The 18,878-nt window shown below is 55.8% G+C and overlaps 1 protein-coding gene and 1 pseudogene across 1 annotated transcript; one reads left to right on the plus strand and one right to left on the minus strand.

The window, feature by feature from the left end:
* Nucleotides 1-7,339: 7,339 nt before the first annotated feature.
* LOC132417025 (paraneoplastic antigen-like protein 8B) lies at nt 7,340-8,918 on the minus strand (annotated as a pseudogene).
* On the plus strand, nt 8,917-18,601 carry LOC132417026 (paraneoplastic antigen-like protein 8B). Its single transcript, XM_060000637.1, is given in 9 exon segments — nt 8,917-9,081; nt 9,169-9,285; nt 16,690-17,496; nt 17,499-17,639; nt 17,641-17,728; nt 17,731-17,786; nt 17,789-18,050; nt 18,053-18,143; nt 18,145-18,601. Coding segments are annotated over 9 exon segments (2,184 nt in total).
* The last annotated feature ends 277 nt before the right edge of the window (nt 18,602-18,878 follow it).

Genomic DNA, 18,878 nt, shown 5'->3' on the forward strand with positions numbered 1-18,878 from the left:
GCCAAAAATAAATAAATAAAATAAGTTTATTTAAAAAAACTTATAAAAATTATTTTTTTCGGTGGGCATGAGTGCACCTCAGTCGTTAATAATGTTGATTGGCTGATCTAACAATCACTTCCAGCCCCTTTCCTACATACTACTGTGATACTATAAAAGCTAAAAAAGCCAGCTCCCTTCTTTCCCAGACTCCCCTGCAGCTACTGGTATGCAGTGAGCCAGTTCTGGCCAATGAGTATGCTGAGGGCTTTTGGGAAATATTTTCGCTGCTGGATAAAAGAGGAGAGGCATGAGAGGAAAGGACTCTCTCATCACCCCCACCTCCCTGCTTTTTGCTTTTTGTGTGAAAAGGTGATGCCTGGAGCTTGGCAGCCATTTTGTAACCATAAGGCAACAAGCTGGAAGGCAAAAGCTAATAAGTGGAGGAATAGAAACATTCTAGGTTCTTGATAACATACTTGACCGATTAAACCCAGAAGCCTCCTTCCTCCAAAATTTTAGTTAAAAGTCTAAGAAATATCCTTTTTGCTTATGTCTGCTGTCAGTTTGGTTATCTGTAACTTGTAGCCAAAACACCCCTTGCTGATCCATGCTCCTTTCCAGATTGCGCTAGAGCAGAGCTCCCAAACTCAGATATCCAGAGACCAGGTAGCTGATGTGAAAATGAAGCTGCTATAACTTTATTTTCCTTTTACTTACATAAACTTATAAAAGGAGAAAAAGCACACCAATCTGTTTCTTAACTGCAGGAGACCCTTCCCACTTTCTGGACAAGGTGAGTTAATTATAACAGGATTAGTGATGCTTTAATCAGGGAGTTAAATATTTCCAGCTGGAGTGATGCATTCTATTTCCTATTTTTTAGATGTGCAGTGAATGAAGTTTCTCACCACAAATATTTTTTAAAATTAATTAATTTATTTATTTTTGGCTGCTTTGGGTCTTCGTTGCTGTGCGTGAGTGGGGGCTACTCTTCGTGGCGGTACGTGGGCTTCTCATTGCAGTGTGGATCATGGGTTCTAGGAGCGCAGGCTTCAATAATTGTGGCATGTGGGCTCAGTAGTTGTGGCTCACGGGCTCTAGAGCACAGGCTCAGTAGTTGTGGCGCATGGACTTGGTTGCTGCGCGGCCTGTGGGGTCTTCCCAGACCAGGGCTCGAACCCGTGTCCTTTGCATTGGCAGGCGGGTTCTTAACCAGTGCGCCACCAGGGAAGCCCCTCTCACCACAAACATTTGAAACACGCTTTGTAGGAACTATGGCCTCAGGGTGAAGAGTTACATTCCAGAAGGTATCAACACAAAACCAGTAAGGTTAAAATGGCCTCTTACAGGCAAGCTTCTCATTCATTCATACATTCATTCATTCATTCAACGAACATTTATTTTCTTCTCTGTGCCACACACAGTGCAGGGCATTGGGGATTTAACAGTGAACAATCAGGCACTGGTCCCTGTTTGTAAGGATCTTACATTCTTGAAACTTAACCAGAACCTTCCCCCACCTGCCTGGAAAATATTTGTGTCAACAGTCTCTCCAGGCCAGAGTTTCCTATTGTTATGGGCTGAATTGTGTCATTCTCCAAATTCATATGTTGAAGTCCTAACCCCCCAGCACCTTCGAATGTGACTGTATTTGGAGATAAAATGCTTAGAGAGGCAACTAAGTTAAATGAGCTTAAATTGGATTAAAAGGCCCTAATCCAATAGGACTGATGATATAAGAAGAGGAAATTAGGACACAGACACACACACAGGGCAGAGCTTGTGAGGACACAGGGAGAAGACAGCCACCTGCAAGGCAAGGAGAGAGGCCTCAGAAGAAACCAACCCTGCTGACACCTTGATCTCAGACTCCTGGCCTTCAGAATTGTGAGAAAATTAATTTCTGTTGTTTAAGTCACCAGGCTATCATGCTTTTTTATACCCATCAGCACCTTTGGAACTTGCAGCCAACAGCTTCAACCCTAGTCCTAATCAATGCAGAATGTAAGTCCTTGAGAATTATTTTTAAAAATTTCCAAGAATTCCCTGGCAGTCCAGTGATTAGGACTCTGTGATTCCACTGCAGGGGGCACGGGTTTGATTCCTGGTCAGGGAACTGAGATCCCACATGCTGTGTGCAGCCAGAAAAAAAAAAAAAAAAGGATTAAAAAAATTTCACCAGAAGATGAGTGATTCGTCACCATGCATATATACCCAAGCTTCCTGTTGGAAAACAGGAAACTGTTCTATTAATCAGCCATACATTCCTCCTATACTCTTGGGAAGTCCTTCTTTGAACAGTCCCAAAAGGTTTCTGGATTTGCTCACTTTCCTGGGGGCATAGTAAGCCCAAATTACAAATACATAGGTTTCCCTCAGCCATTAGATCTAAATCTTCTGCTACAAAGGATTTGTTTTGGGTGGGGTTCTCTACCCTCCATCAAATGGTATAGTGTAGTTTAGGGAACAAACTCTTAGTGCCTCAGCTGGGATTCTCAACTGCAGCGTCTACCCACAGCCTCTCCATGTGGCTCGGCCTTCCCAAAACTTGGCGGCTGGGTCTTCCGACAGAGTTTCCCGAGAGCGAATGTTCCAAAAGTCCGTAAGCAGAAGCAGGCAGCCTCAATGTGACTACCACTTCATTCTAATAAACTCCACCTCCAGATGGGGAGAAGGATAAAGAATTTGCACTTACCTTTAATTCATCATATTACTCTAGTAATTTTACATGCATTAACACCATCAGTCCTCAAGCAATCGCACGATGTTGACATCATCGTTAGGTCAGGGTTACAGATGAGGTTCTGAGATGCAGAGTGGTCCCCGGCCTGGGCAGCCCTGCTGTTATGTCTTCTTCCAGCAGAAGGCGCTCCAAACCCACGCATCATCCCAGCCTCCGGCTCCTAACACCCTCATAGCCAAGGCTTAGGTTTTTCTCGTGCCCTGGGCTGTACTAAATGCTTTTCATGAACGATCACAGCCCAACCTCATAAGAACACCCGAAGCTGAATTTTACAGATGAGGACGTTGAGGCTCAGGGCAGCGAGGGGCTCAGCTGAGGACAGTCTGATCCCCAAACCTGACAGACAAGTGCACAGCCTAGTGCAGGAGACAAGAGCTCAAAAGCCCCACGGGAAGAGGTTTTGCCTCTGCTGTGTGACGGTGGAGGGTTAGATTATTCTATCGTTCCATTCGTTCACCGATCCTCTAAGGAGGGTACACATTCCTGATTGTCGCCAAGGAGCTGGCGACTCCCAAGAATCAAGGCGGCTTGTGATTTGCCTTGGTCCAGTTGCGAGGGGATGTGCCGAGTGCCCGATGCCAGCGGAAGCTGTGACAGACGCTGCAGGTTTGGCCATTGACCTGCCAGCATCAGAAGAAGACACCCAAATGAGGGCTGCCCCTTAGGCTTCTAGAATGGGGAGTATCCACAGCCCACTGCACAGATGTGTAACAACACGCCTGAGAAACAAGCCTTTGCTGCCGCGAGCCGCTGAGATGTCGGGGTATTTGTTACAGCGACACCTACAGTCACAGCTGTGACTCATAAGCAGTGAGTCAATCAGAAGCAGCCCCACACGCCCCCGCCACCCGCCGCGTGTCTCCAGCAGGTCATAGGTAACCTGTGCTAACGCAGTACAAGTCAGCACGGGATGCGCTCGATTTTATAAACCAGAGTGGATTCGGAGCTGTTTCTATAGCAACCACACTCTGCCCCGCTTTCATTGTCACGTGATTTCTGGAGGGGGCAGGAAGAGGCAGAGTGCATCCAGAGAGCTGGGAATTACTGAGCTTAATGGAACAGGCTTTGGAGCCCAGAAGGTTTGGGTTCAAAGAGCCCAGCTCTGACACGCACCCTTTGTGTGATGATGCAGAAGGCTCTAAACTTCCCTGGGCCTCATTAAAATGGAAATCATAGTAACTCCATTATAGGGGTGCTGCACAGAGTCCATGAGATCAGGCATGGGAAGCACTTGTATCGCACATTCCATGGTATGTGAATCGATTAGGAATAGTTTTCTTGGTGACAGTCAGCCCAAACTTGCCAGCCAAAGGGGTGAGGTATCTTAGAAGAGGATCCTTAGCTCTCAGTAGAGGTATCCCTAGCCAATGCCGCATGGAGAAGAGATGAATGTGTGCAAAATATTTGTTGATTTAAGGCATGAAGTTTTTGGGTAGTTTGTTATTCAGCAATAGATAACCAGAACATGTATGAAATACCGTTTACTGCCTATCCACAAAGCTATCCCTGCCCCTCTTTCTTCCTAACAAAAACTGGATTTTATTCAGGTGTCAGACAGAGCTTCCTTGACCTTAATCAACTCCACCCTTTGTCAGGGGGGTAGCCATGTGATCACGTACTGGTCAAAGTGATATAAAAAAGGAGGTCTGCTGGAGGCTTCTGGGAAAAGGCTTTCCTACCCTTAAGGAGGAGAAATTTCCTGCTTTCTGCATTCCCCTACTTCCTGTCTTTGAACATGGTGTATGAATATGATGTTTGGAGCTGCTGCAGCCATTTTGTGACTATGAGGAGAAGCCAGGGAAATTGCACACTCTGAAATTCACATTGTTGAGCTGCTAAATCAAACCCAGCACCTCCCACTGCTTGACTTCTTGCTATGTTTAAATCACTACTAAATGAGTATTCTTTAACTTGTCCCTGAAAATGTTCCTAATGAGGCACTGGGCTTCCTTTTTGCCCTGTAATGAATCTCTGCTGTAATTTCCCTATCTGTCTCAATGTGCCCTAGATCTAGACAGGACGGAAACTGTGAATTCCTATGGAACCAGAAGGTGCTGTTAAGAAATGAAGGAATCTGCCCTTGAGCCCATTACATACATTTTACCTCTTAGTCCCAAGCAAATCCTTATATGCATGAGCACGTGCTGTGATGGAGAATGGAGAAAATCCCAGGAACTGCCAACAATTTCTCCCCCTGTGCAAATGCAGCTTTAATTTGTATGGTTTGGCAGAAAATGAGCCAAGAAATGATAAAGATCTCTGTGGTGATCTTACAATATGACCACAAATTCTTTGATGCTCTTCCCTTCAAGAGGTGGAGCTTAATTCTACTTAGCCCAGCATCGTCTCATCCTACTTGCTCAGGATGAGATGATGCTGGGCTAAGGGCCAGGCGGGGGCCCAGGCACTGAAGAAGCAAAGGACACTGGGTGTAAAACAGAGACAGGGTGTTTCCAGGGTGTTCTGGCCACACATCAGCCATGACACGTGGGCATGTGTTACCCAGCCTCAGATGCTCCCCTCCCCCATTGCACGGAACACCCAGAGACCAGGCCAGGTGCTTAACTCAGTTGACTGCAGGATCCCAGGTGACACAGGGAGAAGTCGCACGTGGGGCCTCGCCACCCCACACATTGCCGGAGGCTGCTCAGCCCAGGGCCAGGACCCCAAGGTCCCTCAGCCTCCCGGGGAGGAAGGGGCTTCGTCCCCAGCCCCAGGTCCACCCTGGCCTGTTCCAGGGTCGGCTCCTCTCTGTCCCCGGGAAGGTCCCTGCAGCCCAGAGGGGGCCACTTCCGACCACGACCGGGGAAGCAGCTCCTGAGTCACCTTCTGCCCCTGGGTGTCCCGAGGTGGGGCTCGGACCGTCCAGCTGGGCTGTGGGGACACCCCCCCCCCAGGCCCCTGTGCCTCCCTCGAGATGTGCAGGGCTCCCTCCCGGCACGGGAACTTGGACACAGATACACAAATGGCCCCAGGACAAGGGGACCTGGAGGGGCAGTGGTGGAGATAGCGATTCAGGGAAAACATTGCGATGGGCAGAGGGGGCTGGTGCCCGTGTCACCACACGGACGCGGACACAACCCGGAAGCGTCTTCACTTGGACAGCACGTGCTGACCCCTGACAGCGCCAGGCCAGGCTACTTGGGGGGACTCTAAGGCCAGGATGTGGCTCCTTTCTGGGGGCATTTCCTCCCCTCTAAAGACAGGTCCTGGGGCAGCTCCGACACTGGCCCAGACCAGCCTCAGCCCCTCACAGGTCCCCCCTCAGAGTTCCCTCTGGCCTTTGATTTACTCAGACAGCGAACTGGGGAACCCTATCACCTTAAGTCAGGGGCTACCAGGCCAGCGTTGAGGGGAGTCAGCCCATGGGAGGTGGGGGCAGCTCGTGGGACATGCAGGGGGAGGCACCGGCCCATGGGAGGAGCACCGCCTGGTACTGCAGAGAAAAGCCAACACTCTGTATGGGAATTGTCCCAAATTGAAAATGTTGCAAATAGGACGTCCCTGGTGGCGCAGTGGTTAAGAATCCCCCTGCTGATGCAGGGGACACAGGTTCGTGCCCTGGTCCGGGAAGATCCCACAGGCCACAGAGCAACTAAGCCCGCGCACCACAACTACTGAGGCCCACACGCCTAGAGCCCGTGATCCACAACAAGAGAAGCCACCGCAATGAGAAGCCTGAAAACTGCAACAGAGTAGCCCCGTTCGCCGCAACTAGAGAAAGCCTGCGCGCAGCAACGAAGACTCAACGCAGCCAAAAATAAATGAATAAATATTTTTTAAAAAAGAAAATGTTTCAAATAATACCCATTTTGTGAAAACACCGTGCAGGTTGAGTGACAGATTCAGTGTCTGGGCACCAGCAGGTGGCTCTGGCCTTGAGGAGCTGGTGCATTTGTACCAGCTACATACACTTCAGATGGGCAGGGCAGGTGTGGGTCTCTCTCTCTCTCTTCCTTCCCCTCCTTCCTTGGTCCTGGTCACCAGAGCCCCGCCCCTCCCTTTCCCTCCCCCACCTCTTTTCCCCTCCCCCAGGAGCAACCCCTCTGCCTCTCAGGCTTCTCTTCCTGGAATCATCTCCTCCCCCAGCAGGGAGGTTCAGCCTTCCTGACTGAAGGCTCAGCTACATCCTGACACCCCCGCGCGGCTGGGTGGCCGAGCCTCCATCACAGAGCCCGGCCCCCATCAGATTGGGGTGGAGGACAGGGGCACAGAGACGCTGGCCAGAAGCATCAGTCTGGAAGGGATCGGGGCTCTACGAACAGCCAGAGAGAACTCACTGGCACTGCTGGCCTCGCCCGGTGCCCGGTGTCCACGGACACGCTCACCCCTGCGCTAACGCGGGAGACCCAAAGACAATCCCGCTGGGGGGGCCCTGAGACCCCGTCCCATCACCTAGGGCTGCTGCCTCCGCGGGCGCCCGTTACACTCTTCCTTCTTCCCTTGGGCTTGCTCGCGCCACCTGCAAAGAAGGGACTGAAAGGACAGGGGAGCGGTGGGCGGACGCGCACTTTAGAGCTCAGTGCCCACGGTTCAGAGGTTGCCGCCTCCGCGGTGGGGAGGGCCGAGGGGCGGAGCTGGGGCCCCACCGGCAGCTGCAGCCTCGCCGTGGCCTTAGCGGCACTTGGGGGGCAGCCTCTTGCCCCGACCAGCCTTCTTCCCACGCGTGGACTTGGAGCTGGCGGGCGGTCGAGCCCTGGGCTGGCCGCCCTTGGCCTGCGCCCCAGCGCCCGCGCGCCCCTTCCTGCTATTGCTTCCTGCCTCCTCGTCCTGGGCTTCCGTCTCGGAAGGGATGCCCAGCCCGCCGGGGCCGCCGCCTCCCCCTCGGGTTTTGCGGGTCCCCGACGGGGCGGGAGCCGCTGCCCAGCCCGCCCGATCCGGGGCCCTAAAGGCCAGGCGGGCCCGCTTGGCCCGGGGCTTCCTGGGCGCGCGGTCCTCGGGCTCAGACTCCTCGCTCTCCACATCCTCCGACTCCCTGTTCCCGCGGGCCGCCCGCAGCGCCAAAACCTCCCCGAGGTTGCCTTTGGCGCATCTGAACCTCCCGCTCTGCCAGGCCTTTTCCTTTTCTTCCTATCACCTCGGCCATGTCCTGGGCATCCAGGAGCACCGCTAGCTCCAGGAGGCCGCCCTCATCTTCCTCATCCTCGCCCCAGCCCCCCAGCGGGCCACCGGGAGCCTTCTTCCCTTTGCAGGTGGTCCGAGGCTCAGCCCCGGTGGAGATGCACCCCAGCAAGTGAGCGCCGGCTTTGGCCTTCCTCAGGACCACGGCGTCCACCTGGCGGCCTGCCTCCTCCACCTTCACTCGGGTTCCGGAAGTGTCCTTGGCCATGACGGACAAGACCTCGGGCAGGGCAGCTTTCTTGTCTTTCTTTTCGCTCCAGCCCAGCGACTCGATCACAGAAGCGATTTTCAACGTCTCCCTGCAGGTTTTGATGTCTGATGAAATCCTGTAGGCCATGATGTCTAGAACTCGGGGTTCTCCATGCCCTTCTGGGTGACCTGGTTGCCTCATTCCTCAGACTCACCTCCTGAAGCACTGCCCTTGAGCGCCTCATCAGGTGTGTCCCTCGTGGCCACGAGAGCCACCGTGTTGCAGATGCCGCTCCTGGCTTCTGTGATCAGCTCAAGCTGATCACCTCGGGGGCTCTTTCTCTGTCACTTTCTTCTTGGCTTTGTCCAAAACGGTCCCCAGGGCCAAGAACTCCATGGAGACTGACTGCCTCATCCACGTCTCTCTGCACGGCTTCCTCGCAGCCGTTTGGAGTGTTGCGTAGAGCGCGCTGGCATTGCCACTTATCCCTGCCCAAGTCCTCCTCTTCCAGCTCTGCGATCTCGAGGCCCAGGCTCTGATGGAAGAATCCTTCAGCTTCTCTTTTGCAGAGGTAAATGGCGGTCCTCCTCGGCCCCTCTTTTTGTCTCTGGCTCTATTTCTGAGACCCCCCCCCGCCCCGCACTGCCCTTGCTAGCCCTGCTGGCTGCACCAGGAACGGGGCCTGGGTCTCTGAATCGGCAGGTGAGTCCCTGGGGGCCCTGGCCACTGCGGCCCGTGGGAGCCTTCCATGCAGCAGCTGCCTCAGGACAGTTTCTTCCGCCTCAGGACTCTCGTGTCCTTGCACAGAACCCTCCAGACGCCGTCCTTGCCCGGGGTCCCCCTGGGGGTGGCACCGTGATTAATGTCCGCCACAAACTCCATGAAGGCGGCCTTGGCCTTCTCCTCCCTCACGTCCCTCGTGTTCCTCAACCTGAACGTGCCCTGGCGCGGGAAGGCTGGCTGCAGGACCTGCCTTTTCCAGGTCCTCCGGGATGCTGGTGACCAGCAGGGCCCTGTGCACGTCCACAGCCAGCCCCCTGCACGAGTATGGGCCTCCTGGGTGACGGATCACTACTCTCCCTCCCACTCCAGCCAAGTGTGACACACACCCCCTCCCGCTTCGTCCTGCCAGTTTTTCCGCATCTGCATCAGAGTGGGCAGCAGGCTTTGGCTCCCGGGCATTGGCAGCTCTCCTTCCCCCACGGGCTACTGCCGGTTCCATGACAACCGCTTTCAGGCTGTTGCCAGGGTCTGAGCATTTGTTTGAGGAGCCCAATGGAAATGAGAATATTCGCCTTGTAGTTTCACTGGGCAGGCCTCACACAGAAAACTCAGCCCCGCTCACTCGCGGATCAAGTCTCAGGAGGTCCAGGCCTTAATGGGGGGTGATCAGCCCTCACTCGGGGTTACTCCGGGTCTGGAGTGAGTTTGATGCTAGGGCCAGGAGGCGGGGTCTGGACTGAAGCTGAGGCCGGGGATGGGAGCGCAAGTGGCAGGTCTGTGTCCCGGTGGGGCTAAGGGCCCCGAGGTGGCTGTGTGAGATGGAGGCTGAGCCCGAGCAGTGGGCCAGGCCTGGTTCAGGGGCACGACCGCTGTCCGGGTTTCACAGCCCTCCGGGCAGCCACAGCTACCAGGACCGCGGTGGGACCTTCTCTGTAGATCAGAGCGGGTGGTGTGCTCAGAGGGCAAGGCATGCTCGTGGGAAGGGCCTGCGGCCACTGCAAATCATATCATAGTGACCCCCAGGGGGCCACTTGAATGATATCTCAGTAATTACCCCATTAACACCCCAAGCTACCTCCAGAACTGCCCCTTCAAGCCTTAGGGCCTGTCCCTCCCCTCCCCCTCCCCTCCCCTCCCCTCCCCTCCCCTCCCCTCCCCCTCCCCTCCCCCTCCCCTCCCCTCCCCTCCCCCTCACTTGGGACCTGGACACACTGTGGTGGTGACCCAGGCCCCAGGCTGCAGGATGAGCCCCAGGTAATGACGTTCGTTCATTCCCTCCTTCCATCTGGGCAAACTATTAGAGATAAAATCAGATTCCTTTCTCCTCAGCCCATCTGATGGCTGAGCTGCCAGTCTGCGCAAGCGTGGGCCCATCCAGCAAACACTGACTGAGAACTTTCCTGCCATTGGGATTCTTCCAGAGCAGCAAGACCGCCTTTACTGGTTCCCTGTTGGCATGAGACCTGGGGCCCCAGGAATGAGGCAAAAAGCCTCAGGAACCTATGGCAGGTGACGGTGCCGGGTCTGAGAAGTCAGGAAGACCCTTCCCTGGTCCCCTCAAGTCCTGCTCCAGCACTTGGAGCCCGAGGTAATGTCTGGCAGGGTACTGAGAGGCCCCTGTGCCCCTCCTTCTTGGGGGCTTGGAGAATGCTTTAGGGGGAACCAATTACACAGGACACTTTGAGTTCCAAGTGCAGAAACCGAAGCTGTCCTGGATTAAGCAGAAAAGGGAATTCATTGGCTCACGTTACTATAAAGTCCAGGTTGTATTAGCTTCAGTCATGGCTGGTTCCAGGGCCCCTTCATTCATTTATTCAACCAAAGACTCTGGACCAGCTCCCATTGGATCAGCTGGGTCACGTGCCTGCCCCTGCACCAATCACAGGGACTGGAGAGGGAGGGAGTGCTTTGATTGGCCAGGCTTCGGGGAGTGATGGGTGAGGGTTAGTGATTCCCACAGGAACCACCTGGCTCCCTCCACATGAGGGAGGGGATGCCACAAGGAGAAATGGAGGCAAATCAGTTAGGAGACGGGGGTGGGAGTGTGGGGGGTGGATACTGGGCTGGAAAGCAGGAGATTCTGTCCCCAGGGGAGGAAGGGCAGTAGTGAGACTCACTGTACCTGGATAGGGGAGGGCCTGAAAGGGAGTATGGGGCCCTCTCCTTGGCTGGGGGTGTCTGTTGTCGAATCTCTGGAACACTGGTTGGGGAAGAGCATTCACCCTTTCAGGTGCTCACTGAAGTCATTCCCGCCCAGAGACTTCATTCACTCATTCATTCAGTGTTTCTCTAGTGGCTGTCCTGGGACCCACCTGTGCAGGTCGCTGGGAGCAGTGATGACTGAGGCAGGCTCTGCCTCCTGGAGCTCAGGAGCGGAAGCGGAAGCGAGTGCTAGGAGGGAAACGCCTGCATTCTCAGGGGAGGTGGGTCGGAAGAGCTGCAGCTGATTCTGGATTGGGGCCAGCTTCCCGAAACAGGTGACACTGAGCTGAGTCTGAAGGGAGGAGGTGACCCTCTGTGAAGTAGGGAAGAAGTGTTTTCGAGGGGGTTGGTGTATGAAGACCCCAGTGGCTGGATGGAGGACAGGAGACCTGAAGAGCTGAGGGGAATGAGGTGTGGCCGAGTGGGGGAAGAGGCAAGGCCAGGTCCACGGGGAATTGTGAGTTGGTTACACCAGGGATGTGGCCAAGGAGCAAAGGGCGGTTGGGTCTCCAAGGCCAGAGTGGGAAGCTTCTCTGCAGTTTAGGTGCTGTGTGACGCTGGGAGAGTTAAACAACATCTCTGAGCCTCACTTTCCTCCTTTGCACGATACTTTGAGCTGCTGTGTTGGCTTAGGCACGTGGAGGGTTTAGCACACGTCCTGGGGTGCAGTAGGGCTTTCAGTAGCGGTTATTGGTATTAATCCTCTTCAGTATCGTAATACCTTTTTGTACGAAGAGCGGGCTGAGTCGCTGCTTTAGGGATTTGCTGGGTCAGAGCGTCCTCTGGTGGGCACAGGGAGACGTGGCTCAGAGAAGAAAGATGGACCAAAGGTTTAAATTTTAAAGATCTTTCTTCCCTCTCTCCCTCCGTTCCGTTCTCCCTGTCGTCTTTCCTTCCTTCCACACACATCCCCCCAGAACCTGCTTCCACCTATCTGGAGACCCAGTGGTGACTGTGACAGCCCAGGCCCTGCCCTCCCGGGATTCACAGCCTAGTGTGTTTGTGGGCAGAGGGGTGCCCGTCATAGGACACTCCTGAGTAGAGCTTAACACGCAAGCCGGATACTTTAGGCTGGAAAGAGACCCGGGAGGAGGGCGGGACCGCAGTATGCAGAGCCTCATAGGACAAGGCGAGGAGACTGTGCTTTCTCCCGAGGGCACTGGGGAGCCATAGAGAGGTTTAGAGGAGAGGAGAGACAGGGTCAAGTTTGTGATGTCACGTGGAGGATGAATGGGAAGGGCGGGAGTGGGGCTGGATCAGACTCTCGCCCTCCCTCGGAGTCTTCCCAAGTCTGGCAGTCTGATGGCAGCTCCCCGACACACACCCACGGACCTGGCCCAAGTCTCCAGGCCAGTGTCCACACACAGAGCTCCAAGTGGCGGTGGCACCCCCTCAGCCTGCAGGTCCAAGCTCCCTGCGCCCCAGGGCAGGTTCGGTTGGCCTTGGTGAGCCTGAGGGAGAATCTGGCGGGCCCCTCCGGGCGGGGTCCGTCCCTTCATGGGCAGGAGCAACCTTCCCGGCTCCAAGAGCGGGGCGAGAGTGGGCGAGGGGTGAGGCGTCGCTTGGTCCCTGCATGCTCTCTGGCGGTCTCCTTGTGGAGTTGGTGGGTTTGTTCCCGTGTTATAGATGAGGATGTGGGTGTTTCGGGCTGAGGCATGTGTAGTGTATCTGTGTGTTTCATTTGTTAGGGCTGTGTGTGTCTCTCTGTGGATGTAGGTGGGGCGAGTCTCGGGGTGTCAATGAATGGGTTTCTGTGTATGTCTCAGGTTATGTGCGAATTGTGTGTGTGTGTGTGTGTATGTTTGTAGGAGGGAATAGAGTAGCTCAGTCCAAGTGTGTGTCAGTGTCACCTTGTGTGAATGCAAGTGAGTGTGTGTGAGCCAGTGTGTGTTTTGTGTGTGTTAGTGTGACTGTGGTACGGGCTGACACGAGCCTGATGTCACACCTTGAATCTAGCAAACCTCCAACACCAGCCCCTTCAGTTTTGGGGGGCGGGGAGATAGATCCGATGCCCGAACCTGGGACTCCCTCCCTCAACACTCTTCCCCCTCTCAGGGATGTACCAGGTCCCAGAACCGCGGGGAGGGAATAGTGGGGGGGCTGCGCGCGCAGTAGATGAAGTTCTGCGGCGCCCGTATTGACCACCAGGCGACGCTCCAGGGCCGCTGCTTAAAGACGCACCTGCGAAGGCGCTTCCCCAGCGTTCAAGTGCGCGGGCGAAATAATTTGCTTAAGTTGATTCAGCTCTGAAGTGGGGTGCTGGGGTTCAACACTAACAGCAAGAACAACAATAGCTGTTATTTATATATCTCTTAATACATGCTCTCTGATGATTTCAACGCAAGTTTAGGTGCCCTTACTGTGCCCATTTTACAGATTCAGAGAAGGCAGATGACTTGTCAGAGTCACACAGAGCCGGAATCTGAACCCAGGCGATCTGGCTTGACTCAAGTCACGTCCGTGTGACTCCAGGGTCTGTGAGGGGACCCCTTCCTTGCCGTCTCCGCAAACTCTGGGGGGAGGGGAAAACTGGGTGTGGAGGAGCGAGGGACGGGGAGAGGCCAGGGTGAGCTGGGGCAGATCATTAGGGGCCCAAGGCACCGGGATGGGGACGGTACACGGTCTTGGGGCTCGCCGTGGTCTCTACGCAAGCTGCCCCCATTGCCGTCATGGTCAGCTGTGGGTAATCTGGAAGTGACCGGCCGCTGATTCATAACTTCAATAGGACTTGCTGAGTGCTACGGGGGTTCGCTGGGCACGAGCACGCCACAACCTCTCCTATCTTCCTGACGACGCTAAGAGAACGTGATCCCCATTTTCAGGGACGTAAATGGAGGCACGGAGAGAGGTTAGTTACCTGTCCAAAGCAGTAAGGATGTGATGGGTGTGTGCTGGTTACTTTTGCTGCATAACAAACCACCCTAAACTCACTGGCATAAAACAAAAATGTTTTATTATGTTCATGGAATCTGTAGGTCAGCATAATGAAAGGGAATAATGGGGAATGGCTTTTTTTTCAGTTCCACAACATCTGGTACCTTAGCTGGGGTGACTCCAATGGCTAAGGTCTGGAATCATTTGGAAGCTTCATCAGTCATGTCTGGTGCCTGGTCTGGGATGACTTGAAAACTGGGCTTAGCTGGAGATGTTGACTTGAGTGCCTCTATTGGTCTCTCCGTGTGAGGTGGGCTTCCTCACAGCATGGAGGTTAAGTTTCAAGCAGGAATGTCCTGGGAGGGGGGTCTTGAGAGCAAATATTCCAAGAGAAGTGGGCAAAAGTCTTTTATAACTGGCCTTGGGAGACACATAGCATCACTGCTGCCATACTTGTCGAGGCAGTCACAGCATGTCTAGATTCAGATTCAAGAAAAGGGTATGTGGACGCCGCTTCCAGATGGCGGTCAAAGAACTTGTAGCCAGGACTTCCCTGGTGGCGCAGTGGTTAAGAATCTGCCTGCCAATGCAGTGGACACATGTTCGTAACCCTGGTCCAGGAAGATCCCACATACCGCAGAGCAACTGAGCCTGTGGCGCCGCAACTAGAGAAAGCCCGCACACAGCAACGAAGACCCAACACAGCCAAAAATAAATAAACAAATTTATATAAAAAATGAAATCTATTCTTAAAATTCATTTCAGCTGTTTTTTATTTTATTTTATTTTTACTTATTTATTTATTTTGCGGTACGTGGGCCTCTTACTGTTGTGACCACTCCGTTGTGGGGCACAGGCTCCGCATGCGCAGGCTCAGCGGCCATGGCTTACGGGCCCAGCCGCTCTGCGGCATGTGGGATCCTCCCGGACCGGGGCACGAACCCGTGTCCCCTGCATCAGCAGGCGGACTCTCAACCACTGCGCCACCAGGGAAGCCCTCACCTGTTTTGTATTTATTGAAGGTGGACGTTAGCAAACTTAACGTTTTGCATGTGGCTTGCCTTGGGGGCTCGCATTATATTTCTGTCGGACAACGCTGCTCTAGAGAGAAGGATAACATCCATTTGGGGACCAGGAGGGCGAAAGGAAAAGAGGAAAGCCGGGAAAATAAAAGCTGCAAGGGCGTGGGTAGGAGAGTAAGAAAGCCGTTTGGTTTGCCCTAGGCCCAGTTTCCATGGTAACCTTGCAATAAACTCTTCCTACGTTAAAAAAAAAAGGAAGTGTTTGGGTTTCTTCTTTATTTATATACTTATTTATTTAGCAATTAAATTAATTAATATATTTATGTTAAATGATTATATCATACGTTCTCAAGAAAGAAGTCCCATAGGTACCTTTCATGGAGCACCAGCTCTGGGCCAGCCTCTGTTCCAAGGGCTTTCATGGCTCATCGCCTTTAATCCCCCTAAGGATCCTGTGAGGTAGGGTTAATGGTTATTGCCATTTCACAGAGGAGCAAACCGAGGCGTAGAGAAGCCCAGGGACCTTCCCAGAGTCACTGCGGGGGCAGCGAGCAGCAGTAGAAACTCAATAGCTGGACCACAGCGCCTGATTTACATAGAGTTGCGGGTGGGGGAGGTTTATAAACGATGGCGATGCAGATGTGTATTTAGAGTAGCTATGATATTCACCTGTCCCAGCCTGTGGACCCAGTCAGCGGAAATGCCTTCTTGCAGAATTCACGTCTGATCTCACTGAGGATCATACACGTACAGAAACTGTGTACAAAAACACACGGTGAATTGCACGTGCATCGTTATGGCTACAGAAACATCTGCAAGAGCGAGGCCTCATTGAACGAGGCCCGTGCCCCGTCAGTGAGAGCTGTGGACCCCAAATGATGCCCGCACCTCACAGCTGAGGCCTGTGTACCCTTATTGAAGCCCGTCCCCACTGAGTGAGGCCTGAAAACTCTGAGTGAGTCCTGGTTCCACCGTGGAGGCCATAGGCTTTTTTGTTGTTTTTTCTTTGTCCACGCCGGGCCGCTTGTGGGATCTTAGTTCCCGGACCAGGGATCGAACCTGTGACCCCTGCTGTGGAAGCACGAAGTCCTAACCACTGGACCGCCAGGGAATTCCTCCCCACCGCTTTTTTTCCCCCATAGCCCTTGATTTACGTCTCTCTATCCTGAACTCCACCTACACTGTGGAGGGGAATTGCAACCCTGCAGGAAGCCGGTCCTCTACCGAAAAGAGGCCTCTATCCCCTGAAGGAGCTCGGGTCCCCCTGACTGCTGTTTCACCCCCTGTGAATATGGCCTTTTGGGGCTCATCACTAATGGTGATCCCACCCCCTGAGTCTTCCGTTCCTCAGGCTTGTCCAGAGCCGGCTCCTCAGACCCCACCAACTCCGACCCCTGCTCCAGCCCGTAGTGTTGCCATGGAGATGGGGTGCCGCTGGGAGGCGGGGCTAGCCCGTGTGCGCAGGTGCAGGGCGGAGCAGATCCGTCGCCCGGAACTGCTGAGATTGAGCAGAGGGTGCAAGGCCAGGCCCGACCACAGGCAGGCGAGCGTGGCGCCCCTCCCCGCGCCGCTCCGGGGGCGCACGGCGTCGCCCTCCCTAGCACCTGTCCCGGGCGCCGCGGTGTCACTCAGCCTCTGTCAGGAACAAAGGGCGGAGGGGCCGGGCTGGTGGCACCCCTGGGTTTGACTCGTAAGCTTCCTGTGGATGCTAGGACCCCTGTGGGGAGGGGCCTCGGGAAAGGACGCTGCGTCAGCCGCCCAGGGGCAGCTGGAGCCCGAGCCTTGCCACATTCACCTGAACCTGAACTCCAAGCCCTGTGGCGCTGTTCCAGAATGGCATTTGCACAGGGGACCGCAGCCCACGTCCGCCTCGGGCTCCCTCCTGCTCCGCTGTCAGCGCCAGCGGCGGCACCGTGGCCATGAGCCTTTTGGGGGACTGGTGCAGGGGGCTGGCCGTGGACGTGCACAGGGCCCTGCTGGTCACCGGCATCCCGGAGGACCTGGAGCAGACAGCCATCGAAGCCGTCCTGAAGCCGGCCTTGCTGCCCCTGGGCAAGTTCAGGCTGCGGAACACGCGGGCCGTGAGGGACGAGAAGGCCAAGGCCTCCCTGATGGAGTTTGTGAAGGGCATTAATCACGGTGCCATCCCCGGGGAGATCCCGGGCAAGGACGGCGTCTGGAGGGTTCTGTGCAAGGACAGCGCGGAGGGCACGAGAGTCCTGAGGCAGATGAAACGCTTGCTGTTGGATAAAAGGCCCCCACAGGACGCAGTGGCCAGGGCCCCCGGGGACACGCCCACCCCTCCCGCTTCGGAGACCCTGGCTCTGGGGTCGGAGCCGGGGGTCAGGGAGGCTGGCCCCCCTCCTGGTGCAGCCAAAGGTGCTAGGAGGGGCCGTCGGGGTCGCAGAAACAGAACCAGAGGCAGCAGGTGGGCCAGAAGAGCGTCGTGGAGGGCGGCCATCCACGTCGGGGAGCGGGAGTCCCAAGACTCTCCCGACTAGAGCCTGGGTATCACGATCGAGGAGATGGGCGAGGAGGACTTGAGCGGGGATGGCGAACAGAGCGCGCTGTACGCCACCCTCCAGCCCGCCGCGAAGGAGCCTGTTAGGAAGTGGGCCCTCCAGAGGGAAGGAGATGATGGAATGGTCCCGGCGAGTTCTTGGCCCTGGCAACGGTGACGGACAAAGCCAAGAAGAGGAAGATGGAGAACGATCTCCCTGGGGCTGAGTCGATCAGCCTGAACATCAAAGAAGACCGGAGCGAAATTCCAGACTTAGTGGCCCTACTTACTCGCAGTGAGAGACACGTCGGACGAGGAGACCATGGGCAGCGACGCCTCCCAAAGCGAGTCTCAGGAAAACGGGGATCAAGAAAGAGGGGGGTGGACATTCCCGAGTTTGTGGCCATTGTGCCTTGTACAGACCCCGCGGGCCACTCCCGCCTGCGACGAGATGTTTGAAAATTGCTTCTGTGATCGAGTTTCTGGGCTGGAGCGACAAGAAGGCTGCCCTGCCCGAGGTCTTGTCCGTCATGGCCAAGGACACTTCCGGAACCCGAGTGAAGGTGGAGGAGGCAGGCCGCCAGGTGGACGCCGTGGTCCTGAGGAAGGCCAAAGCCGGCGCTCACCTGCTGGGAGGCATCTCCACCATGGCTGAGCCTCGGACCACCTGCAAAGGGAAGAAGGCTCCCGGTGGCCCGCTGGGGGCTGGGGCGAGGACGAGGAAGATGAGGGCGGCCTCCTGGAGCTAGCGGTGCTCCTGGATGCCCAGGACGTGGCTGAGGTGATAGGAAGAAAAGGAAAAGGCCTGGCAGAGCGGGAGGTTCAGATGCGCCAAAGGCAACCTCGGGGAGGTCTTGGCGCTGCGGGCGGTCCGCGGGAAAAGGGAGTCGGAGGACGTGGAGAGCGAGGAGTCTGAGCCCGAGGACCGCGCGTCCAGGAAGCCCCGGGCCAAGCGGGCCCGCCTGGCCTTTAGGGCCCCGGATCGGGCGGGCTGGGCAGCGGCTCCCGCCCCGTCGGGGACCCGCAAAACCCGAGGGGGAGGCGGCGGCCCCGGCGGGCTGGGCATCCCTTCCGAGATGGAAGCCCAGGACGAGGAGGCAGGAAGCAAGAGCAGGAAGGGGCGCGCGGGCGCTGGGGCGCAGGCCAAGGGCGGCCAGCCCAGGACTCGGCCGCCCGCCGGCTCCAAGTCCACGCGTGGGAAGAAGGCTGGTCGGGGCAAGAGGCTGCCCCCCAAGTGCCGCTAAGGCCACGGCGAGGCTGCAGCTGCCGGTGGGGCCCCAGCTCCGCCCCTCGGCCCTCCCCGCCGCGGAGGCGGCAACCGCTGAACCGCGGGCACCGAGCTCTAAAGTGCGCGCCCGCCCACCGCTCGCTCCCCTGTCCTTTCAGTCCCTTCTTTGCAGGTGGCGCGAGCAAGCCCAAGGGAAGAAGGAAGAGTGTAACGGGCGCCCGCGGAGGCAGCAGCCCTAGGTGATGGGACGGGGGTCTCAGGCCCCCCCAGCGGGATTGTCTTTGGGTCTCCCG

The sequence above is a fragment of the Delphinus delphis genome, chromosome 20 (assembly GCF_949987515.2).
Source record: "Delphinus delphis chromosome 20, mDelDel1.2, whole genome shotgun sequence".
NCBI lineage: Eukaryota > Metazoa > Chordata > Mammalia > Artiodactyla > Delphinidae > Delphinus > Delphinus delphis.